The sequence below is a fragment of the Lissotriton vulgaris genome, chromosome 4_1 (genome assembly GCF_964263255.1).
Source record: "Lissotriton vulgaris chromosome 4_1, aLisVul1.2, whole genome shotgun sequence".
In the NCBI taxonomy this organism is placed as follows: Eukaryota; Metazoa; Chordata; class Amphibia; order Caudata; family Salamandridae; genus Lissotriton; species Lissotriton vulgaris.
In genome coordinates, this window is record NC_141691.1 from 1383551274 (window position 1) to 1383577762 (window position 26489).

At 47.4% G+C, this 26489-nt stretch overlaps 1 protein-coding gene across 1 annotated transcript in view; it reads right to left on the reverse strand.

The window, feature by feature from the left end:
* ROCK1 (Rho associated coiled-coil containing protein kinase 1) overlaps positions 1–26489 on the reverse strand; it is a 2273505-nt gene that overhangs the window by 788196 nt on the left and 1458820 nt on the right. Inside the window, exon 19 of the mRNA XM_086965620.1 lies at positions 12955–13115. Coding sequence (XP_086821746.1) covers positions 12955–13115 — 161 coding nt within the window. The remainder of the gene's footprint in view (positions 1–12954; positions 13116–26489) is intronic.

Consider the following 26489-nt stretch of genomic DNA (forward strand, 5'->3'; position numbering starts at 1 on the left):
CCTGATCGCGATGAAACCATCTGGTTCCTTCCTGGTTCCACTCCAGTCACTGGCTAGTGACTGTGAACATTGTCCCCTCTGCTTTCAGGTCTCCATCTTCCTTGATCCACCCTTCGATCACTCCGGACATCTTCCTCCTGGTCGCCTGCAGCATCTTTTCTTCAAGGCTCCATTGACTTCAACGCGGAAACCCGACACACTTTCACACCTATGCACCCGCAGCCCGTGGGTGAGGTAACGAGAGCATTTCGGTGCTCAAGGGTAGATTGACTCTCCTAGTGTCCAGGTATCCAGTCGTTTTAGTCCTAACTAGTCGGAACTGTCTGTTACTTACGTTTTCGTAATTTGTAGTGTCCATTGACTTTGTTACGCATCTCGTGTGTGAGTTCACACTCTGCACACGCGTCCCATGGGCCTCCTGCCCCTTACCTAAGGTTAGGGTAGTGTAGTCCCAGTGATACTACAGCCTCTGGACAGCTCCATTCCTTCTATCGATTTCCTTATAACATTTACTTAGTATATGGTTTGTCGTGCCCCTAGGGCACCATTGTAATTTGTGCAACTTAACGTATTTGTCTTGTCATGTGCTTAGCCCTCTGATCTCAAAGAGTTCAGAGGTGTTTGTTAGTAATAAATATATTGTTTATTTTCATAACAACCTGTGTGGTGTCCTTTCATTTGGTATTCAAGGGGTTATATGTGGTAAAACAGCTGGCTTCACATGCCAAAAGAGTTTAGCCTAAGACTGCTTTGTTCGTGCTACCATTAGGATAGCTGGTCTATAAGGTTGACATACAACCAATCACCATAAGGATTGTTAGGACTGATACAAGGTGATCTCTAGAACTAGTGAGCATCATATCAGGCCAACTTCTCACACCTCTCTTCCTATTTCGAGGGATGCGGAGGCAGAAAGAAGGTGGGTAAGGCGATGGACTGCCCGATGTGGAAGGCTGTGACTACCTTGGGCAGAAAGGAGGGACGCATCCTGAAAACAACTTTGTCCGGATAAACAGAAAGGAAAGGAGGTTGTGAAGAAAGAGCCTGGAGCTCACGCACCCTCCTGGCAGAGGTGATGGCAACCAGGAATGCAGTATTAAGAGTGAGTAGACAAAGAGAACAGTTATGAAGTGGCTCGAAGGTAGCGCACATCAGATAAGTGAGAACAAGGTTCAAGTCCCACTGAGGCATCACGAAAGGAACAGGGGGGAACATAGGAGTGATGTCCGTCAAGAACCTATTTACAACCGGGGACTTGAACAGAGAAGGCTGATCAGGTAGCCTCAAGAAGGCAGAAATGGCAGAGAGGTAGCCCTTAATAGTGCCCAGAGCAGAGCCCAACTGGGCAAGAGAAAGAAGAAAGAGGAGAAACTCAGAAAGGGGGGCCGAAAGTGGATCCACAGCCTTTGCTGTGCACCATGCCACAAATTTGTTCCACTTGCAGGCATATACCGATTTTGTGGAGGGACGCCTGGCTGCCAGAATTACATCGCAGACTTCAGGAGGCAAGTCAAATGGCCTCAACTGTTGCCGCTCAATATCCACGCATGGAGGTGGAGGCTGGACAGGTGCAGGTGGAGGGCCGTCCCCTGCTGCTGCCACAGAAGGTCCTCCTGAAGAGGCAGACGAATCGGGGGATCGACTGACATGCTGAGTAGCTCGGGATACCAGTATCTTCGTGCCCAGTCCGGAGCCACAAGGATGACTTGGCCCGGTCGTGCCTGACCTTCTTCAGCAGAAGTGGTATAGGCGGAAAGGTGTACAACAGACCGCAACTCCACTCGTGGCGAAAAGCGTCTCCGAACGAGCGCCGCCTTGGAAATTCCAACGCGTAGAACTGATGACATTGCGCGTTCTCTTCTGTGGCAAATAGATCTAACCAAGGCTCTCCCCACTGCTGAAAGAGACCTTGCGCCACGTCTGAGTTCAGACGCCATTCGTGATCCATCATGAACCCACGGCTGAGTTTGTCCGCCCTGGCGTTCAGGGAACCTGCCAGGTGTTGAACCACCAGGGTCACGCCCTGATGTTCCAGACATTGCAGGAGGCGCAGAGCCTCCTTGCACAGGGTCCACAACCCCACCCCTCCCTGTTTTTTGGGAGTACCACATGGCGGTGGTGTTGTCCGTGAAAACCTCCACTACACTCCCCAGGAAAGAGGGGAGGAATGGTTTCAGTGCAAGCCGGAATGCCCGCAGCTCCAGAAGGTTGATGTGGAGCCGGGACTCCGTCGGAGACCAGAGGCCTCTGATCGCCGCCTCTCCCATATGGCTCGCCCAGCCCGGGAGCGATGCATCGGTCACAACTGCGTGCTCCGGTTGGGGTAGGGAGAGGGATCTGCCGCTGACCCAATCGCGGTCGGTGAGCCACCACTGCAACTGTCTTTCAGTGCCCTCCGAGATCAAGACGTGGTCGGACAAGTTGCCCTAATGCTGGGCCCACTGAAACTTCAGGTCCCACTGCAAAGCCTGCATGCGCCACCTGGCATGATGCACCAGAAGGATGCAGGAGGCCATCAGCCCCAGAAGCCGCAGCGTTAACCTGACCGAGACTCGGGATAAAGGATGAAAGATCGGAATCAGAGCCTGAATATCCCGAACACGCTATTCGGGAGGTTAAACCCGAAACTGTGCACAGAGTCTAGAACCGCTCTGATGAAGAGGAGCCTCTGAGAGGGACACAGGTGTGACTTCGGCACATTGATGAAGAACCCCAGTTGTGCAGGTCTGCCGTAGTCTGGAGGTGGCTGACGACTGTCTGGGGCGAGCCCGCCTTCAACAACCAGTCGTCTAGATAGGGGAAGACTGACAACCCTAATCTGCGCAGATGAGCAGCGACCACCGCCATCACTTTCGTGAACACCCGAGGGGCACTGGTAAGGCCGAAGGGGAGCACAGTAAACTTAAAGTGCTCGTGGCCTACCGTGAACAGCAGGTAACGCCGGTGGGCCGGCAGGAATGGGATGTGGAAATAAGCGTCCTGCAAGTCCAACGCTAGCATCCAGTCTCCAGGGTCTAGGGCAGCTAAGACCTGAGCCAGAGCCAGCATCTTGAACTTCTCCTTCCGGAGTAAGCTGTTGACGTTCCGCAGATCCAAGATAGGGCATAGGCCCCCTTTGCCCTTCTTGGGAACCAGAAAGTAGTGGGAGTAACAACCACACCCTACTTCTGGCCCAGGAACGCGCTTGATGGTCCCCTTGGCCAAGAGGGCCGTAACTTCCTCTTGCAGAAGTTGCAAGTGATCCGGTGGCACTGCGGTGGCATGGCTGGAGGGGTCACCTCGAAGGGGAGGGAGTAGCCCCTTCGGACGATTTGCAGCACCCACCTGTCAGATGTGATGTTGCGCCAGAGGAGGAGGTGATGGCGAACCCTGCCCCCCACGGGCATTAAATGGGCCTGAAAGCTCGGACTAGGAAGGCATTGAGGCGGATGCTGGGGGGTGGAATTAGATGTGGACTGGCCTCGCCGCTGTCCCCTGGCACCGCCACGGCGGTTACGTCTGCCGCCGCGCTGGAAGTTAGTCTGCGGCCCGTGGCTGGCAGGTCGTGTGGGTGTGCCCCTTCCTTGGCCACAAAAGGAGCGAAAGGCAGCAGTTTACTGGCGTGGGGCCGACAGGCCCAAGGACTTGGCCGTAGCCCTGGAGCCTTTAAAGTGCTCAAGCGCACTGTCTGCCTTGTCGAAAAGAGGAGACGGCCATCAAACGGCATGTCCATAAGGGTGTTCTTGACATCAGCCGAAAAATTGGCGGACCTCAGCCAGGCTGGCGGGAAACCGCCTCCGTCGTTGAAATCGCCCGGCCCAGCGAGTCCGTGGTATCCGTGCTGCATCTCTTCCCTCCGCAAGGACTTGAGCGAGTTTAACCCGGGCCTCCTCCGGGCATTGTGGCAGCACATCCGCGAACGTGTCCCACAGAGAGTGGGTATAACGGCCCAAAAGGCAAGGGGTGTTGACCGACATCAACCCCAAACTAAGTGAGGAGAACATCTTTTTCCCGTACTAGTCATACCTTTTGGATTCCTGATTAGGGGGAGCTGTCGGGAATGCGGTCTGGGATTTAGAGGCCTGAATAACCAGGCCGACAGGGGTGGGGTGGGTGGACAGGAAGCAAAGGTCGCCCGGGGCCGGGCGGTGGCGTCTGGCCATGTTCCTATCTACAGGGGGACCTGTAGTGGGCCTGGATCAAAGTGCCCAACTGAACGTCAGTTAAGGCCTCATTGAACGGCAGTAGAGGCTCCGAAGAGCTTGCCTGCGGTTTGAGGACCTCAGTGAGGAGGTTAGTCCTCAGGGCCGCGACGGGGAGCTCAAGAGCCAAGGCCTTGGATGCCCTCATCAACACCACACTGTAGGCAGCCCCCTCCTCCGCAGCCACGGTAGGAGGGGAGACAAATCCAGTGTCGGGCGAAGTTTCCAAACCACTGGTCTCCCCTAGCTCACCTGCCCAGTCCTGAAAAGACGGGTATGGAGCAGGCTGCGACGTCTGCGGCTCCGGCAGAGCTGCGTGGGCGGTGTCACCCGAACCCGCATTGCACAAGTGTCGGGGGGGGGGGAGGGGAGAGGGGGGGGAAGGGGGTCAGAAGAGCGATGTCGTCTCTTCGACTTCTTGTGCCTATTACCTGAGGACTTAGAGCCCGACTAGGTGTGTCTACTTGCCGAGCTGTGATGAGTCCGGCCCCGCGACTGGTCTCTCGACCTCCTCCTGGACTGGGACCTCAAACGGCGCGCAGCCGACTGCCAGAGCTTGAGGCGCTTACGGGACCGCTCCCGCCTAGCTTTCGATGTCAAGGCCCAGCAGTCGGGGCACTACTTGTCATCGTGGTCGGCCCCTAAGCAATACAAGCACCGGCGATGGGGGTCGGTAACCGACATCAGTCTGCTGCAGTCAACACAGGGTTTGAACCCGGGCATCCCTACCGGCACCGTCTGAGTCGTTCGACTCGAAAACAGATCAAAAGGATCAAAAAAGTTTATTCAAAAAATGACTAAAGGGTACCACTTTTTCCGGATCGGCGATCCCTGGCACGGAAAAAAGAAGAACTAACGTCCGCGCGCGAGGGCGGAGTCTAAGTACTCCGGCGACGTCATCCTGGCGCCAAAAACGCCGACGGACGCGGAGCCGCAGACGCCTACCGACGCGCAGGGGGCCTGCTACGCAAAACTTTCCGGATCCAGACTGACGTCTGGGGATATTCTAAGGTAAGGTATCTAATGCTAACCTGTTTCTTTCAGATGTAGAGTTGCATTGCCACAGCTTCAAGTAGATCCTATCAATTGTCTATCAGGAAAAAAAATCCTTTTCTACTTGAATAAACTCCCCTTGTCAAAGGACTCCTAGCAGATAAAAAGGTCTATCACCTCATGTGGTGATCGGAAGATTAGATGGGCTAACCACTCAAGTTAAAATCAGGAAGGATGACAACAGACCAGCTCAGAATGAGAGGATCCAAGGTAGTGCGTAGCTGAAGTGGCAGGCCCAGTCTGGGTAATATAAACAAATTAAGCATTGTGCTGTAATGTTTTCTTTAAACTCCATCTGCAATAATGAGCAGGAAGCACTTTGTAGTGGAGGTTAAACAATCTAATGACAGAGCGTTCCTCTATGAATTCAGTGATGGAAGATTAAAGGAATAGAGCTTGTGTCATGTTGCGTTTGTATTTTTAGATAACTTATTCATTTCCTTAATGCCCCAGAAATCCAGGATGTGGACTGCCATCTCCAGTAGCAGTTCAACTCATACCTTAAAGAGGTCAGCTTGCTAACACCTTGATGAGGCAATCCACTATTATATTCTTCCCCCCTCAAAGAACAATTCCTCCACCAATAGACTATTACCACAGGTCTATATAGGGTTGTGGATCCAGCATCTATTCTCACTGAGACAGAACATTGCAGATGCAATGTCTCATGGCTTAAACACTGGTTTCGATGTTCACAAAGGAGAACAAAAGCACAGTACCAGGCAGACAGTTCTTAGTTTTAACAATCAGATGTGAAGCAGCTTTTCTTGCAAATACCACAATGAAATCATTTTCATGCCAATAAGGGGAGCGGCCTGGCCTCACAGTGATGCTTCAAGAATTCACTGTTAACTTAGGCTAAGCGAAGGATATTATTAAGCTGAGAGGGAAGCTATAAAGGCAACTGGAAACAGACCTGAAGGAAGCAGAATCGGACATTTCGAGTGGCCACAGAACTAATCCCATCGTTGTTAGCGTACTTAGTGAAACTATCTTAACTGTAGCCTCACATAGTACTCCAGTGATATACATGAAACTATCAGGCTTTGGAGGTGTATAACAGACCTGATGATTTGCTTTATATTGTCCAAAAAGAGGACTCCCTCAACTTAACGTCATAGGGAAATCTCACAGAATACAAGTATCCAGTACTACAGCCTCATACTTGTTGCTTTTTAGGGGAAACATACAGTTACAGTCCCTAGCCACATTTGAAATCAAATGTGTTTTTAGAACAGCAGACTTCCCAATGAACTCATTGAGTATATTAGGGGCCTAATCTGTTCTGGACCCCCTGAAATCAGTAGACACAAAAAATGAATTTTGATAATGGGGATTTATTATATCAAACTATTAAACCTGAGGACGATTAGAAGAGTCTTGATAATAAGAAAATTAAAATATTAGTAAAGGCATACTATATCAGAATAATCAGAATAGAAATATTAAACATTATCTTATAAATTAATACTCCTTTTGTTCTTAAATCTGCTGGGCCACGAAGAACACCTAGAAACACATGACAAGGCTGCTGGCTTAAAACAGGAATTTGACAAATATAAAGACCTTAGAACACTAGGTTTCACTTTCTCATCTCTAAACCTTCATAATATAGTGCTTACATTTCCTGTGTACAGCCATGGATTTCACACACAGATCACTGGGTGGTGTATGTCATGAGGCCTCAAACTCACCTGCTGGGGGATAGTGTCCTCCCTGGTTGAATGACTTTTCTATTATCTTGGAAGATTCAGCCAAAAAAACTGCTTACTCATCCAGCATCATCAGCGCTGGCTTGAATCATAGCGCCGGGTTTGATACAGGCATAGGTGCCAGTCCAAGAGTAAAGGCAGACTCCGCTGCCAGGTCAAGACATACAAACTGTGTTGAAGATGGATCCACCAATGGTAGTCCAACAGGAGATCACTTTGGATCCTCTGGACCCTAATGTGTGCCAGACGGAGTCAGAAAGATGATGAAAATCTCCAACATGGTCTCCTTGAAGACCTGTACCTGTAGGGGCCTCACTAATGGACTGAGGAAGTCGGGCAGCTTTCAGACCAGTTGTGGAATCAGTTCCTCTGTAGCAGAAGGGACCTAGAGGCAGCTTGATGGCTCCACAACTTCTGATCTCGAAAGTTGAGTTAAAGAAGAATCCTGCTTGGTCTTCTTGTGCTGCTTCGTCGATTTGGACTTAGTAGTCGAGCTTAGCTTTGTTCTCTGGGATCGCATTAGGATTCATCCAGGGGAAGTTATCGCAGGACTTGGAGTCGTGTAATGACCCTAGACACCACAGACCCTTCTTGTGGGGTCTGTCACAGACATCTGTTCATGCCTGACCTTAAAGGCTAAACCCTGCAGTTTACTGAGAACATATGTCCATGTAAACTGTTAAAAGTATTCTGAGAAGCGAATAATTTATCAGGCAAGGTGGGTTCTTTGGGAGTAAATTCCAGATCAGAGTTCGGAGGTGGGGGAAAAAACTTAACGGACATCAGCATGCAGTGGTGCTGCTTTTATGCAACTCTGAAGTACCTTCCAGGACGGGATGAAGCAGACCTTAATCTACATGACACCACCTGGTGGTATACAGGGAAAATTCTGAGAAAAAAATCTGGATCCAGTAAGGCATCTGGAGGTGAGGAATCTGCAGTTAAAAGATTTAGGGAAGGAATCACAAAGTTGGGACTTAAACCACACAAAGCACCTCAATCTATGTTGTCAAACAAAAAGTTATTTAGTATAAGGAGGACACACCTCCGCAGGCCCACTGAACCAAACATGTCTTTGATCACCATAGTCATTTGAAGGAATGATTTAGGTTGGTGTACAAAAGTATGGAAATTATGGGTAATGAAAGATACACAAATATTTACCACACTCCTTATTATGTTACGTGATTTTAACTAAATAAAGTGCATCAAATCATACTCGGAAGTATATCTCGGTGCTCGACAAACACCCAACCTGCATCCAGAACCTAAAACAGCCAGGTTTTCAAAATGTTCTTAAATTAGATGGCATCAAAGCAAGTGTTTATGGAGAGGGAGTTGCCTCCAGTCAGTAAGGGTCATGAAGGAGAAGGCTTTGATTCAATATCTAGAGGTATGAACACGGGGGACCGTCAGAAACTCCTTGTCGCTAGATCTTACGGTACAAGAAGGTCAAGATCGATGCAGTTTGTCCATTAGATATGACAAGTCTCTAACCATCAAGGACTTGTGGGTAAGGCAACATGTCTTTAAAAATATGTGCTTTCTTATGGAGAGCCAATGAAGAGCTCTAAGAGTAGGAGCCTCCCGGGAGTTTAACACCTTGGCTGCTAGAGGTATTCTCCCACGGTGCTGCATTCCCAGATTTTCCATTGTTCATGACGAGCTCAGCTCGTCATCAGCACAGCTCAACCGTGCCTCATGACGAGCTCAGCTCGTCATGAGCATCGAAGGGGTTAAAGACCAGGAGGGCAGACGTATTTTGCACCAACTGGAACCTAGACAGTAAAGTGTCATTATCTGCAATCAAGGTGGATTATGTTTATGACCAAAGTCTGGACCAAAGTTTTCCTGGCAGACGACGGGAAACAAGGAAAGACCCTCCTCAGTAGCATCATACTTCAAAACAGGAACTACAGGTTGCAACTATGACACTTTATGGAAAGTTCCTGATCTAGTTTAACGCCCAGATCTTTTTATGGCATAACTTGGGGTGGGAACATTCCGCATTTCCGAAGGCCACCAATCGGGTCCATAAGAGCTAAGCTTTTATAAACAGCAAGATTTCAGTTTTTTTCGCTGTTCAGCTGGAGACAGCTGTCTTCCAAGCCGCAATTCCACACGATGTCTTGCATTATCAATATCCTGTCCCAGGGACATGATCAGCTGGGTGTCATCTGCATATGAGATTAAATCAAATCCACAGGATTTAACAACTTGGCAAATAAGGGGGCAAATAGATGTTAAACTGGGCCGGGCTTAAATATGTGCCTTATTGACCAAAACTGTGCAGGATTTAAATGAACCCAGCCTGATCGTTTGGGTGTGACTATCTAAGAAGTCTGTGAGTCACCAAAGGGCTTTGCCCTTGACACCGATCGCCTGCAGATCAACAGCATGTGAAATGGTGCAAAAGGCTACTGAGTTCTAGCACCACAAGCATGGCAGGGGAGCCAGCATCCAAAATATGGTGGATGGTGTCCGTTATTGCCACCAGGGCGCATCTGTTCTGTGGGCAGCTCTGAATCCCGATTGGGAGGGGCCCAATATCTTATGGTCCTCCAAGAAAACCATAAACTGTTTGTACACAGAGCTTTCCAACATTTTTACAGTAGAGGTAGAAGTGATATGGGGTGATAGTTGGACAGACATTTTTGACTGTCATTCAATTTTGTTTATAGGGGAAACCAGAACGGCCTTCTGGGCTAGAGATATTTTGTATGATTCTGGCAAAATGTTGAATAGCGAAAGCATGGAAGGAGCAATCACAGTTGCAAAATTTGCAGAAACTCTAGGAGGGCATAAGTCAATAGGCGCACCAGATTTGGCAGTAGTCAATAACCTTGAATTTGGTCCAACGTGATAGGTTCAAACCTATCCAGGTTCGGCATTGAGGCCTCGGGAGGTGTACTTAGAGGGGTTCAGTTGGTCTGACACTGGCTAACATGGAACCTCTTTAATATGGCATCAATCTTATCAAAGAAGTATGCCAAAGATCCACAAAGTTTTTGGGAAGCTGTAATAGCCGAAATGCAGGCACGAGGCTTGGTGAACTGATTGAGCACTTTATAGAGCTCTTTGGTAGAATTGCCCCTGTCTCCAATCTACCGGAAATAAAGCTTTTCCTAGAATTTCTAGTATGAACATATTGGGATAAATCAAAGCAGCTGGAGTTCTAGAATGGCACCAATGTCTCACCAGCCTTTTACAGCCAGCTTTAAGGGTCCTTAACTCCTCAGAGATCCATGGAGAAAAGGCCCCGGAGAAGAAATGCCTGGACTGTTTGAGTGGTGCAGTTTTATCAAAGGCTTAAGTCAAAACAGTGTGATAACTAGATAGCACTATGTTCATGTCAGAGTTGGGTTTCACGACTCAGGGCCTGAATGCCTTGGAAAACCCATCTAAAGAGATGCCACTGTGCGCTCTATATAGGCCTTAACCTGTGGTTCTGAAATTCTGGACCCTGCTGTAATATGGTACCGAGGCCCAACACTCGTGTTACAAAACATCATCGTACCATGACGAATTTGGTATCGGCAGACCGGTAATGATTAGGACATTATCCCCATGCATTTGCTTCGTGATAGAGTGATGCCGTCACCCCTAAATCGTGGTTTCCGTTCTGAACCCTCGGACTCCATTTTGTGAACGGCATCCATCTTATGGCTTGCCCTCATACAGTCAATTGATTAAGGCCAAGCTTGATCTGAAAGGACATGTCCACCTTAGCGGACTTCCCCATGACCTGGCCGAGCTGACTCCACTGCCTCCAGCTAAACCTGTTCGGGCAGTCCCTCGCCCAGTGGCCGAGTAAGATAGCATCAAGGCACAAACATGCCATAAACCGTTCACTACATACAAACCATGTTATCCACACACATACACCTGTCCACGTCTCTTGTTTATGGCCAGTTTTACGATGAGGAGGTGCCCGAGTTTATTGGGGTTTCATCGATATCTGATGGTAGTTCTGGGCCGAGCTGGGTAATCTATCACTAACTGTACACACGAAATTATAGGCTGGCCGTCATGACTGTGCTTTTTCTTTTGTTGAACAAATATGTATATGGTTGCATCATAAACAGGAACCTCCGGTCCACGGAGGCCTTCCTGGCAGTAGTTCCCAGAGTGAAGCGAGCCAGGTCCGGGGGTAGGCTGTTCTCTTTGAACACCGCCAAGCTCTGGAATGCTCTCCCCCTCTCACTTCGGTCCAACCCAGACCTGCTCTCATTCCGGAAAAAATTGAAAACACTACTGTTTGCCAAATCCTCCATGCCTTAACTCCTCTGCTCCGCCACATCTCTGCTTCAACTCAGCGCTTGGACGCCCGTGGGCAGCAACCGCGCTTAACAAATTTATTTTCATTTTCATAAAACAAAGAATTCTTGCCTGAAGTGTAATATTTTGTATAAAAGGAGAAGGCTGGTTCTGTAGAAACGAACAGTCTCCTGAGAACTTACATCCCGTGCTGTTGTACTTCTAGGACACTTGTTACTTGGTTGCAGCCAATAAAACTTGATCTCTGACTTCACCTAGAAGACTCTGTGTTTCTGTGGTCCGGAACAGGGAGAACTCAGAGGTCTTCGGGTGTTATCCCCTGGCACCACCGGGTTCCTAAAAGCCCGGCACCTCAAACCCCAACAGTAACGAGCTGGTGTATAACATCCGCACCATTGATCTGAAACTTGATCAGATGATGGCCCGTCCATGTGAGAGGGAGAGGATCTTCACTACTCAAATGTGGAGAGTTTGTAAAAATCGTATCTTAAGTATGCCCAGCTGCGTGTGCCGGACCCATAATAGTCTGGTGAAGGCCAAGCATCTCTCAATCCTCAAGATGAGGGACAACCTTCGGTTTAGTGATGTCTTCCCCATGAAAGTTGAAGTCACTCAGCAATAGAAAATTGCTGGCGGACAGAATAAGAGGGGCAATTCATTTAGCCAAAAGATGGCTGAAATCTTTTCCACCTGGAGGCTGGTAAATATGTATACCCTTTCAGTGGTGATTGGCCGACAACTCAAGTTTAAAGGTACAGATTTAACCCAAATCCTCTAAGAAGAGTTCAATGATTTTTAACTTAACTGAGTTCTGTAATGCAATGGCAATTCCACTGCATGGTCTGGCTTCTCTCTCCAGTCTAGTAAACTGATAGTTATTAGGCAGTGCATGAGGGATACAGGGGAGGGATGAGGCATTTAACCAAGTATCTGTATATATATAAAAAAATGAAATCTGTAGGCGATAGAAGATCCCAGATTTCAGTGGCATGTTTTGGTAATGATCTAAAAGTACAGTTAATGCCACAAAAAGGCACAGTCGGGTTGGAAGGGATTCTTCTACTATTTTGGTTGAAGGCTTTAGACGGACTGCTGGGGAGAACTCCAACAGAGACACGGAATCATCTTGACTATTTGTCGGAGGAGAGAAGATAAAGTTCCCCAAAGCCTCAGCTACTAATGAGAGAGACAAACAGGAAAACGGGCAAACACTACAAACAAATGGACCTTCCAGACTCTGCTTAAAATTAGAGTTGTTTACCGGAAAAGCAAGGGTCCTGGCAACATTCAGGAACAGACTGGCACATACAGGCTTGCCCTTGGTGCGCCTGCTGTGTGCATCTGTGCTGCCATGCAGCTGATACAGGTGAGCTGGGAAGAATGCCTAGACGCTAACCTACAATGGCGGTGCAAGGCAAAACAACCAGGAAGTGTGGCAACACTACATTTAAAGTAATGCATACGCTGTCTCCGTGCAAACAGCACCAGCGGACCGAAGGGCTATGGGGCTAGAAAACAATATGCAGCACAGCAATAATTTAATTACCCACCCAACGACACAATCCCACAAAGTTTAAAAATGCAGCGTTTAAAATTGCTGGATGAGGGAGCCTGTGTATGGCGGCGTGTCCGCGCTGTCATGTAGTTGAGATTGGTGAAGAATGCCAGATTGCTGAGCTACAATGGTGGTGCGAGGCAAAACAACTGAATGCAAAGTACGTTATTCTTACATCATCTTCTACTCTTTCTTTTTGTTGAACAAGATGCTCCATCTTCTGGCGAGACTGCTTGAGGTCCAATTCCAACATAGAACATTGTTTTTCAATCTCTACTCTTCGATTTTCAGCCTTTTCTTTCGATGCCCTTTCCATCTTCATTTTCCGTTCCATCTCTAAACAAAATATAATGCAATGTTGAATATCCTGAAATTAATTGTATAGAGTTTTTATAGAGAAAAGTAACAAATCACATAACTACATCATTACATTTGAGGTCTGCTATGCGAAAGGATACCACCAATGGGCACCTACACACCATGAGATTCAGGAACACAGTGATGATCATAAGAATAAACCTTGGCCAAAAGTAGCAATGTTCCTTCTTTCCTGCACCCAATTCCGTTCTCTGTACCTTGTCCTTGAAGAACAAGTTATTCACTTTAGAAAGCACTTTATCTGGTAAAGAAGAACAAGTTATTCACTTTTGAAAGCACTTTATCTGGTAAAGACTATCTAGCTGCAGATTCCTTACCGTAGAAAAAAACCTATGCATAAGACTCTAAACTGAAATTATTTTGGTGAGCAGTACCCTTAAGCACCGGGAGGTAGTGGGGTTGGTACCGGAAGTTAAATACGTGGCACCTGTTTAGGCACCACGCTGACGTATGTTTCTTTTCAAAACTTTCAAAACCACAAGCACGGAGGACGAAGAACACTAACCGTTACGCTAGGGTTTTTAAAAGGAGAAAAAGCACTAAGTCTGTAATCCGTGGGGAGGATGGGTGGGTCAGTAATGAATCAGCAGCTAGACAGTCTCTACCAGATAAAGTGTTAACAAAGGTCATCTGATAGAGAATATTCTTTTCCTTAGAATAGATATCCCAGCAATACCTCCCTGGATGTGGCGCTGCAATACAGATTAGACTAAAAAGTCCTGTAGGACCAAACGAGAAAAGTAACTGCTAAGCCGGACTTGACTGTCCAGACAGTAATGCTTTGTAAACTTGCGCGGGGAAGCCCATGTTGCTGACTGACAGATATCCAGGAAAGGAACTATGCGAGCTAACGCGGTGGTTGCAGCCTTGGCCCTGGTAAAATGAGCTTGCACGCCAATAGGAGGTTGCTTTTTGGGCAGTGTGTAGCACATCCATAGTGACATGTTCCGTTACTGCACTGCCTTTCCTTTCCCCAACGTACCCCATGAAGTGTTCATCATCCACCCGGAGCTCTTTAGTGCAATCAAGGTAGAGCCACAACGCTCTTTTTTGGGTCCAGCCAATGGAGTCTTCCCTCTTCTTTAAAAGGGTGAGACAGAGCGCAAAAGGTATGCAGAGTGGTTGTTGCATATTTTTCTAATGCTGACTTTTTACATGTTCTACACTTACACAATAATGTACTGAGAAGCTATTACACATGCAGTTCATCTCTTAGTAAGTAATATTATCATAGTATTCGTACACTCGGTCCATGGCTCGGCATGTATTTGGTTTGGAGACAGCTCTAAGGCTCTAGACAAACCATTGAATCAGCTCTGCACCTTAGATACAGTGTGACTGGAACAATGCTTTGATTATATAAAACACCTCTACGCTGCATTTGGCAGAGGAGCCCTTCTGCTGGGATTGCCCTGGAACATTTTGCACTGAGACAGAGATGCAGCCCTCCTGACTCTAACCTTTATCCTGCAAAGGACGGTAGCCTGCTCTACATCAGACCCGCTTCCTGACACATCATACCCAGGTATGTGGGCATAGGCCATACTAATGGATCTGGCAGAGGTTAATCAATCAATCAATCAGGGGTTCATAAAGCGCGCTATTCCCCCCCAGAGGGTCTCAAGGCACTGGGGTGGGTGGGGGTGGGTGAGGGGGCAGCTTCGGATCAGTCGAAGAGCCAGATCTTGAGGTCTTTCCTGAAGGTGTGTAGGGTCGGGGGACGTCCGATGTTCACAGGGAGCTTGTTCCAGGTCTTGGCAGCGATGTAGGAGAAGGCTCTCCCGCTTGCTTTGTTCCTGCGGATGCGGGGGACCTCTGCCAGGGCGAGGTCGGCGGAGCAGAGGTTCCTATTGGGCGCGTGGAAGGCTACTCTTTCGTTGAGGTATTTGGGTCCGATGTTGTAGAGAGATTTGTAGGTGTGGTTGAGGAGTTTGAAGGTGATCCTTTTCTCGACGGGGAACCAGTGGAGGTTTCGCAGGTGTTGGGTCATGTGTTCATGACGTGGTGTTCCGAAGACGAGTATGTCCTCGGCGTTCTGGATGATCTGGAGTCTGTGTAGTAGAAATCTGTTGATTTCGGTGTACAGTCAGTTGCCGTGGTCCAGTCTGCTGGTAATGAGTGCGTGGGTGACAGTCTTTCTGCAGTCGGGGGGATCCACCTGAAAATTTTGCAGAGGATGCGCAGGCAGTTGAAGCTAGTGGAGGCGACGGCGTTAATCTGGTGTAAAGTAAGAGTATAATCCCAAAGTAATGTTATCATCATGGTTGAACTGTTTATCTTTTTTACCATTCTTGTAATGCTGGCTACAATGCTTTGTTTCATCTGCTTGATAATTGCAGCTCACGCTTTCTATACAAGAATACGATTATTTCAACAATTGTTTGAAAAGCCATATTCGTATCTTTCTTGTGTTTGCCTTGGGCGTGAAAAAGTACCAACGAAAGGGTAGATCTGTTTACACACTTTCCTTGGGGAATAAGAGTGGTCGTGTTTGAGGCTGCTGAAACCATCTGGTATTCTGGTACGGTTAGGAGTTCAGATGGGGCACTGTGAGCTGGCTAGGAATTAGACAAACATTTTCAGGTGATATATGCGCACGAAATTCCCATATTCAGAAATGTATGTTGTCCAGATACACAGCTCTTCTTAATTCATAGGAACTGTAGAACATGATGGATTGGCTTATGGGAAAGGGAGTTATCACCAAAGGACCAGTTTGTCTGGGTAGATGTTGCGGTACAGTGACCTAATGAAGCGCCAAGATGCTCCTCGGAGTGATAGTAGCGCTATATAAATGTGTGCTTACATTACATTACATTACATTTACATTACATGAAAGGTGCTGGTGGGAACATAGGCTGCAAACCTTTTGGAAACCTACGTATAGCAAGGGAGGCTAACTTGGAAAGTGCAGAAATGTTGAGAGGGCAGAAAGAAAACATTTTAATGTGCGCAAAGCGGAGCCCTGCCAGGCTAAGCCAAGAATGAACCAGGGAAAGGGGTTAGGCAGCGGTTTAACATGTAGATCTGTACATCATGCCACAAACTTGCTCCAACTGCAGGCATATACCATCTTGGTTAAGGAACATTGCAGACTTTGGGCAGAAGGTCAACAGCTGTCAACTGTCGCAGTTCAATCTCCAAACATGAAGATGAAGAGTTTTGAGCAGAACCCTGCCCAGCTGCTGCGACAGAAGAACCCCCTCCCCCCAAAGAGGCAGTCTGATTGGAGGACCCTTGCTCATGCTCAACAAATCGCGATACCAGATTCTCTGTGCCCAATCCGGAGCCACAAGAATGACTTAGCCATTTGTTTCTGGTTTGAGAATTGTGGGCAGGAGTGGTAGTAGCGTAAAAGCAAACAGGAGGCCAGAGCTCCACTCAACACTAAAAGAGTCTCCAAGCGAGAGAAGCTTTGGAAACTCCAGCGTGCAAAACTGCGGACATTCTGTGTTCTCAACAGGGGGAAAACAGATCTAACCGAGTCTCCACTTATTTGGAAGAGACCTTGCACCACATCTGGATGGAACCATAACTCATGATCCGCTAGGCATCAATGGCTGAGTTTGTCTGTGCTGGAATTCATAGAGCCAGGAGTTCAAGCTATAGGGATATGCCCTGGTGTTCCAGTCAAGTCCAGCAGTGCAAAGCCTCTTGACAAATGGTCAACAACCTCATGCTGCCCTGTATGTTGCAATAGCGCATGGTGAAGATAATGTCCGTGAACACCTGTATCAGCCTTCCCCTGATTGAAGGAAGAAAGGGTTTCAATGCCAACTGGATCGCCAAAAGCTTCATTAGATTGATGTAGAGTCTGGATTCCACTGGAGAGCAGAGTCCTCTGATCTCAACCTCTCACAGATGTCACTGACCCAATCGCGGTTTGTCAGCCACCACTGCAGGTCTCTTGCTTTTCCCTCCAAGATCTGGACCATGTCTGAGAGATTCTCCTGTTGTTGCACCCACTGGAATTTCAGGTCCCAATGCAGAGCCCTCATATACTAATGGGCATGTGTTACTAGCAGCATGCAAGAGGCCAAGAAAGGGGCGGAAGGTGGACTGGGATTGGTGAGAGGACATGGAAATGCCCATGGTCCTAGGCATAGCCCTGCTGCCCTAAAGCGCTTCAGCACTGAATCTGCCTTCTTTCCGAAAAAACAGAGCCTTCAAAGGGCATGTTCATGAGCGAAGCATGAACATCCCCTAAAAAGCCAGGGGTTCTCAAGCAGGCATGATTCCAAAGGGCCACCGACAATGACTGTCAGTGAGTCTAGCGTGCTCAGCCCACATCTTACTGTGAACTAGGCTGGATCCTTCCCGTCAGCAATTGCTAGAAAAAGTATGGCTCGAGCCTCCTCCAAGACCATAGTGGGAACTTGCGCAACAGAGTCCCACATCATAGTGCAGTATCGGCTCAAGAGGCGCACAGTATTCACCCACAGCTTTGCCAAGCTGGCAGAAGAGAACATCCTCTTCCCGAACGTGTCCAGCCTTTTGGATTCCCTATCTGGCAGAGTGGTAGGAAATGCACTGGGTTGACTTTGGAATTAGAGGCTTGGACTACCAAGCTCTCGTAGGTGGAGTGTTGGGTGAGGAAACTGGGGTCACTTAGGTGGGGCGATGGCGGCGGGCATTTGTCCTATGCACAGGGGCACCACCATTATGAATGAGGCACTCTCCTCCATAGCACAGTAGGGGAGAGACCAGACCAGCATTTTGGGATATATCCAGTCCACTGGCATCAGCCACATCCTTATACCAGTAGTCCTTGGGATCTTCTAAAGTCTAGTATCAATAAAGGTCCGCAGACCCCTCCCAATCATCCTCCCATCCAGGCTTGTCATATGAATAAGTGGAGTCTGCCCACGGTCGACGTCAGACGGCGCACGTCCGACTCTGTATCCGAAACGGAAATGATGATGTGCAGTGCCACCGATGGGCGTTGGTACTGGAGTGACTGCCAGTGACAACCGAGGTCTCTCGACCTGTGCCACTCCAGATCCATCAATGGATCCTTGGGGCCTGACTGGCTCCATGGGCAAAACTGGTGGCAGAAGACCAATAGGGGCCCCTCCTGGACCCATGGGGCCCAAAGGCGATCCAGAGGGGTCATGACACCCAAAACTAGAGGGCACAGCCCCATAAAACTTCTTAAGTTGGGAGAAGGTAGCTCAGAAATTCAGGGAGGCACAGAGAAGGCCCAGGCTCCTCCACAGAGCTAAGCCCTGTTACTTGTCCAAAGACTTGCGTGGTGAAGTTAAAGCCCAACTTCCCTGATGACTTGGAGTGAGGCGATGATAGTCGGGTACAACCTTGCGAACAATCTTAGGACCTTCCTCGCAACAGAGACCTGGAGTGGTGCAGAGTCCATCAAAGCCAGGCAGCGAGGAGCTTGAGGAAGACAAAGGCTCGTAAAATCTTCAACAAAAGGTAGAAAAGGGTCAGTTACATTGACTGGGGGGAGCTCGTCTCTGGATCTGTGCTAACTGGTGCAGAAAGAAAAGAACGGAAGTCTGCATACTGGGGTTGTGCCTATATAGCCACTGCACACGTCACTTCTGACTCAGATGACGCCACACAGAGCCAGACGTCACCAGCTACTGGTGCTAGGGCACTGCTCACCAAAAAGTTACGGATCCAGTCTGATGACTGGGGAATATTTTAAGGTAAGGAATCGGCGGCTAGAAGTCTCTTATGGGTTACGTGAAAAAGCAGAATGTGTTAGATGAGGGGCACCAGAAGCAGATTTCATACATCTAGCTTGGGCTTGTCCCGGGGTACAGGCTTATTAGGAACAAGTTACAAGCACTCTCACTGCAATAGTGATGGAACCAGTGGCATGCACCCCACAGATGTGTCAGCTAGGACTGATCAAAACCATACAGCCAACCAACCGCAAAATAGTAGCTATAACTTCATTACTGGCTAAAAGGAGGGTTTCTATTCACTGGGGTTGGGTCACCCCAAAACACGAACATTGGATACGGGATATGACGTATTGCCGTGATCAACTTAAGTGTTTTACTGAAGAACTGGCCGAACTTCACACCGCAGGGAGATGTAGGGCCACCTTACTGCACATTTGCTTGCCAAATCTGCCGATTAATGTGTACGGAAGTACTTCATAATGGAATAGAGGTATTATTTTGCTGTGATCTCAATTTAAGGGTACTTGAATTTAAGGACTGATGTATTGTACAAATCATGCTGCACAATGCCATGTAACTGAAAAATGGCTATATTGTTTTTTGATGTTTATATCTGAAAATCTGAACAATAAAAAAAAGTTTCTATCTTTCTTTTACACAACTTAAGTATTTCCCTCAACACCTTGCCTATCTGACTTCCCACCTCTAAAGCTCCTCTTTTCAGCAGTCCAGTACACCCACATGTCAAGGATGTGCATGGATGTTTGTAATTTACTAATATTAGACTGCAGCATAAAAAAGATTTATGGTTATAATTTAATACACTTTCCAGCAGCTCTGTTATTCAGGACAAAGGAGGAACAATAAAAGAATGAAGATTTTCTACCTAGAATATAAGATACTTATGGTTGGTCCTCAGTGCTCTATTATTCCAAACGTGTGTTATACTACCCTATTGTTTTTTATTTAGATACGCAGAAACAAAAGTACTAATGAATAGTGATATTCATATCTATTCCAGGGCTATTCCTGATCCACCTGGTCGTAGGGGAGATGACAGCAAATTCTATTGCTGTATAAAGAACCTGATGAGACAGTAAACCAGGACACCTTGGGTAATGTTTCTATGCAGTTTATTTGCAAGCGTGGACTGCAAGCATTGATCTAGGCAAAACATCTGGACCTTTGTTTATATAAAAGCCGTGCTGGGAGTATGCTCTTGCCAGGCATATGTGACAATTGCCAAATGGACTTTACCTGCTCCAGTTTGTTTTCCTTTTTGAAGGAAAGAACAAGCACAGCTCCATGTGATTCCATTAAATAATGACATCATAGTTTGTACAAGTGATTGCCAAGTGACTAGCCTTGTTTCATCACTATAAGTTCCAAGCTTCATTTTGACATGGAGGCTGAAGGAATAAAACTGGACCTTGTTGACTATCATCTGGATATTTCATGAATAATTTACTTCTGTGTGCAGGCTCAGAATTGGCTCAGGCACCTGTTTTTGCTTGATTTGTGTTTCCTGTGGCAGATACTAGCCAACACAGCAGTGGAAGACTCTTCATGTTTCTGAGTTGCATTGTCTGCATCTCATACTCTAGCTTGTATGTTTTCTGTTTTAATATATGCACCAGAGATGTGCAGTGTCATCTAAACCAGAGTACGGACCGCTTCGGGACCTGCGGATTGGCTAATGAAGATGTTCATGATAGGATTCTTGTCCTTTTATATGAGTGGATGTGAATCCTATAGGCATGCTTTTTAGAACATCACAATGTACAACTAAGAGGAGGAGTTTTGGGCACAGTAAAAAATTGCAATTGTATTGATTTTATAGGTGTCCTTAGGCACAGTGATTTTAGTTGCTACAATCTTAATAACAGAGCTTTTAGAAAGCAAAGCTTCATCCCACTCTCAGGAAGGGGGATGACATCAATGTGGTGTCTCTTTCTATGGACCAAATAATGTGCAATGTACAGGAGCTAAATCCATGTTAGGTGAGCTATGCTCACAATACAGGAGTATATGTTGGTCCATGAACTTCATGGATGGTGAAAAGAGCATCACGTGGCTTACCTTGGCCAGAGTACGCCACAGCTACAGCATCCTACACCAAAATGAGCTTAATGGTGGAAGTTGCACTTATACTGTGCAGACACCAAATGGCACACTAAAGCAATAAAAGTGCAGCTAAATCCTGTGTTTTCAAGGTTACTACCGTAAAGAAAATACTCCCTTTGGTGGTGTTGTATTGATTATATTCGGTGTTAAATGGAAACCGGAAACAGTATCTATATAGTTGTGTTGGGGTTTAATACATTTAGTATAATTACTCAAAGTGTAACAGTCAATGTCAGCTGTTCAGAGGTATTCCGAGTGGGATAAGCAATATTGCAACTGCTCTTCAGTAACGATAAACCCGAGATCTTTATTCCAAATTAGTCAAGCTGAACACTGGGAGTCCACAACATTTTAAACAAGTGCAGCAGAGAGCCTGGGACTGCACAGAGTCAGATGTGTACACATTTAAAACTTTTTCTAAGAGGTTGGCACTTGTGTACCTGCCCAGTGGATAGTTACTTATGCTGTGGTGAGGCTGCTCCAAATAACAGTGAACTAATAGTGCAATGCAATTATCCATACATGGAAAACTAAAAAAGCAACACAAATGGTAGGTCTGAGTGACAGCAGCAGGATTTTTAGGATGATGGCGTTTACAGCAAAACACCAGGCAAAAAGTTGGGGGCAACCATAGTCAGGTATCCACCTTCCTACAATGATGGCGTTTAATATCTTCTCAGAAGGGTGTCAGGACTTGCATATTCACTCACTCATCCTCCTATACATTCCTCTCAGTGAGTTAAGCACCTGCCGTAGAGGTCTGTCTGTTACATGCCACTCATGCTTTAAGTGTACATGCCCAGTGACAGATGAAAGCTTGCACAGCTCTGCTGGACCTGTACATGGGGAAATGGGTGATTCCACTTACAGCCTTCTATAAGAGAGAGGGAAGCTTGCTTTGATATTGCCATGCGGCCCCTATTCTGTGAGACAGTGAAGCTTGTACTACACCTGCTCAATGTGTAGCTGTTGTATGAAGAGTGGGGTCTCCACTGCGGTTGTTTAATCCTCTAAAAAAATAACACAAATTATATTTTGACTGCACTTACATAACTTTGCCAGGACAGACAGAGAAGGATTTTTGGTCCCAAGGCATAACTAGTAGCGGGGTTGTGACACATAAACCCTGGTTTCAATCACAGCTTGATCAAACTGTGTAACCTTGTTCTTCCCTCTGCCTCCTTTTCAGTGATCATCACATTTGAGAGCACCTTCAAATAATTCAGTTCAATGTATGCACGGCACAAAAACCTCTCTTGTATATAGTTTAATATACCATAATGTTGCTCCATCTATAAAAACAATGAAGGCCTTGTACAGGAGGCACAAGACAACCTACGTGCCTCTTTCAAGGGCTGGGTTCACCTTTACTCCCAGCAACCGACAGCCGAACAGCATGTCTGATAAGAAGCGAATCATGAGTGGCACCTAAGCACCACAATGGTGCCGACTGCCGCACTCAGGCAGTCAATTGTGTCCAGACTGGATCTGATTGAGTATTTCACGGCATGCCGTCTGCGCAAAAAAGCCTCTGTGAGGTTGAACCGAGGTCCTCTGGGACAGGTGGCAAGATGTCCGCCACCCTGGCCCATAACTAGGGCTTCCGGTTTTATGGTATGCTTCGACTTCTTGCGCTTTTTATGGTACTTCTTACCTGACCTCGACTTTGAGAAGGGAGGAAAAATACTTTGATCACCTGGATCGGTGCTCTGACCTTTCTATCGACCGAGACCAGGGCCGGGAGCAAGATATCTGAGGAGAGCTCCGAGGCACCAGACGCCAGACCGCAAGCAGCTCTAGGGACTGCTCCCTCAAAGCTTTCGGCACCATGGCCTGGCAGTCGGAACACAACTTCAGATTGTGGTTGTGCTCCTAGCATTAAAGACATGCCAGATGGGTGTCGGTTACCGACCAGGCGCAGTGACAGGCGCCACATGGTTTGAACTCCCCCAAGAGGTCTTCTGACTGGACACCCTACACATCAAAAGTTTGACAAAAAGTAAAAAACAGCCTGTGAAAAAATTGACAGGGGGTAGCTTTATTCACGGATCTGCCCTGGCTGGCGCACAAAGAAAACAGATGTCAACGTGCAGTGGTGGTGCCTATAGATGACAGGAGTCACTGCGACAAACCCTAAGCCAACAACATCATGCAGAGTCAACCGACGCTACCTATCGACGCACAGGGGTACTGCTATAAAAATCTTTCGGATCCCGTCTGACGCCTGTAAGTTCACAGGTAAGTAATCTGTGGCTAGATGTCTCTATCAGATACCTGAATTCCTGGGAAAGATGCCTAACCCCCTAGGGGCACATTTATCCAGTGAAACAAGTTGATGGAAAAGAGAAGTAGGGTCTCTTGCTTGGACCTCCTGTTAATCTTGCGAATCCGAATCACCAGTAAAACACATTTTTAGCTCACCATGCACAATTTTAATGTAGGTCTGACAATTTAACAAAGGGAGAATACAAATGTTGACATAAATGACATGTCACCCAAACTAGAGAACCCATGAATGGTAAACTAAACTATCAGTGAACAGTAGTATTTTTGAAAGCATGCCAGTGCAATAAGTTTAAAAAACATTCCTTTTAATGAATGCTTCTCAATGCAGTGATATAGTCTAATGTACTAGGTGAAATGCTTGTCAAAGAAATATATTTTTTTTGAATTTTGTAGACATTATTATATTTTAACATATTTGTTGCCCGATTTCCATGCCAAATGTCTTCCCATAGCTCAGCTCGTCCATAGTCAAAACAGAGCCTTAGTCTGCTCTCCATGTTAATTTGTTATCTCGACCATCTCTAATACAGTACTGTGTTTCACAGTTACTTGAGCTCCTCCTCTCTCAGTATCTCGCTCTGGGGAGCAACATCCGGTTTTCTGAGAGTCTGGCCCATTACCATGTATCTCAGAAGCTTAACTATTCCTAATTTTAGTTTGTAGGAAGGTGGATATCTGACTATGGTTCCCCCCAACTTTTTACCTAGTGTTTTGCTGGTTTTCGACATAGTTGGCCTGGGATCCTGCTATCCAGGACCCCAGGCTTCTTGCTCTCTCTGTTAAATTGGACTCCATGTACCTTAGGTACATATCTAATTGGTATTGGGTCACTCATGTAAGTCCTTGTACAGTGTACCATAGGTACCCAGGGCATAAGTGAACCCAAGGCCTACCAGGGGCTGCAGCATGTATTATGCCACCCCTGGCTGGCCATCCAACTATGACACAACTGGCTGATCAATCGGCTGGGGCAAGGTGGTGTAATCACCCTTTGCTTTAGAAATAGTATACCTATATCTAAACCTAAAATGGACACATATACACCTATAAGTCACTCCTATGGCAGGCCTTAACAATCCTGGAGGCAGAGTGCTTGGAATTATGTGAGATAGTGCTCTGGCATGAGCTGAGCCTGTCTGCAGCTTTCGGAACCAAGTCCTTTAGCTGTTTCCATGATAACGCTATACCATATACTCTTAAGTGCATTATAATCCTCGCGGTTATTGCTAACTTTGGCATAGCATTATCAAAACATGTCGTGTAAGGTGTCATACGCTTTGGAATACTACCCCCCCTCGCCAGTTCTGGCGACAGGGGTAGCATTCCACCCTTTTAGAGGGACACGACATGTATGTAACTGTGAACCCCGGTTAAAGTTAACTCGAGCCTCAGCATCACAAAATGGATGCTGCCACCACAGACACGTGTCTGACCTCCTGCTGCTGGGAGTCCTTCCAGCGAGGGAGGCCTGGACAAAGGGTTTCCTGCCTTGGGTGGTGCTAGCACCACCCCAGACAGGATTTTGTGTATTGAGGTAGGACAGGCTGAAAGGAATGAGACATGCCTGGGGCACACAAGGTGCCCTGTGCATACACCGGCTCAAACCAGTTGCTGGGGCACTCCAACCCCAGCTCTGGCGCGAAACCGGACAAACGATAGGGGGTGTAACCACCCCCCTTCCTGGTCCCACCCATAGGAGGGACCTAGTGATAGTACAGCCCCCCTTTAGCAGAATAAAGGTAGGAGCTGGTCCCATTCCAAATTAGATTATTCCTGAACAACTTTACAAGAAGAAACTCTGGACTTCGACGTTCTGCTCCACAGAAGACTGAAGGAATCTCCCTTGTGGCCAAGGAGTGACCACCCTGCACAAGCAAACACCATCAAGCGTTCAAGTGGTTCACTTTGTCGTCTTCCCGAGTGGATCCAGACTTCGGAGCCCGACGAGACCCGGACTTCCAGACCTCTCCGACCTCAACCTACATCTGCAGCACAGCTGAGATCCGTGGGTGCGACGAGACACGTGGGACCGGCCATCTTGAAGAAACTGCACTTCTCTTCCAGCACGACTTCTGAGGGATCCTCGACGAAGTGCTTAGGGGGTTTAGAAACCCCAGCCCCGAGCAGCACCTGCACAGAAGATCAGCCCTCCAGCATCCACGAGATCTACGTGGGGCCCTTTTGCTTGATTGCTGCTCGACGCGTTGTCTGGTCACTTGCCGGCTGGCTAGTGGCCTCCTAGACGACGATCCACGACATCAACACTGCTGGTCTGGTTGCTCCAGACTGGCCCTTGCTTCCTTCCTAAAGAGAAGTACCCCATACCCTCCTGGTCCGCACCAGACGCCTTTTCCACTCACAGCGTGGGTTGCCTTTGCCAAGGCCTGTTGACGCCGAACCCGGAACCAACACCGCCGACAGCGAGAGCCTGCGTGGGACAGCTCGTGCCTCCATCCTGGTCGTCGAAGACACCTCCTGGTCCACGTGGCTGCAGAATCAAGCGTCCACTCTTCACCTGATCGCGACAACAGCATCTGGTTCCTTCCTGGTTCCACTCCAGTCACTGGCTAGTGACTTTGAACATTGTCCCCTCTGCTTTCAGGTCTTCAGCTTCCTTGATCCGCCCTTGGATCACACCGGACATCTTCCTCCTGGTCGCCTGCAGCATCTTTTCTTCCAGGCTCCATAGACTTCAACACAGAAACCCAACATGACTTCGCACCTATGCACCCGCAGCCCGTGGGTGAGGTAACAAGAGCATTTCGGTGCTCAAGGGTAGATTGACTCTCCTACGGTCCAGATTCACAGTCGTTTTAGTCCTAACTAGTCAGGATTGTCCTTACTCACCTTTTTCGTAAACTGTACTGTCCATTGTCTTAGTTACGCATCTCGCGTGTGAGTTCACACTCAGCACACGCGTTCCGTGGGCCTCCTATTACTTACCTAAAGTTAGGATAGTGTAGTCCCAGCGATCCTAAAGCCTCTGGACAGCTCCATTCCTTCTATCGACTTCCTTATTCCACTTGTTTAGTATATGGTTTGTTGCTCCCCTAGGGCAACATTGTAACTTGTGCAACTTAAATGTATTTTTCCTAAGAGTCTTGTCATGTGCTTAGCCCTCTGATCTCAAAGAGTTCAGAGATGTTTGTTAGTAATAAATATATTGTTTATTTTCATAACAACCTGTGTGGTGTCTTTTCACTTGTTATTCAAGGGGTTATATGTGGTAAAACAGCTGGCCTCACATGCCAAAAGAGTTTAGCCTAAGACTGCT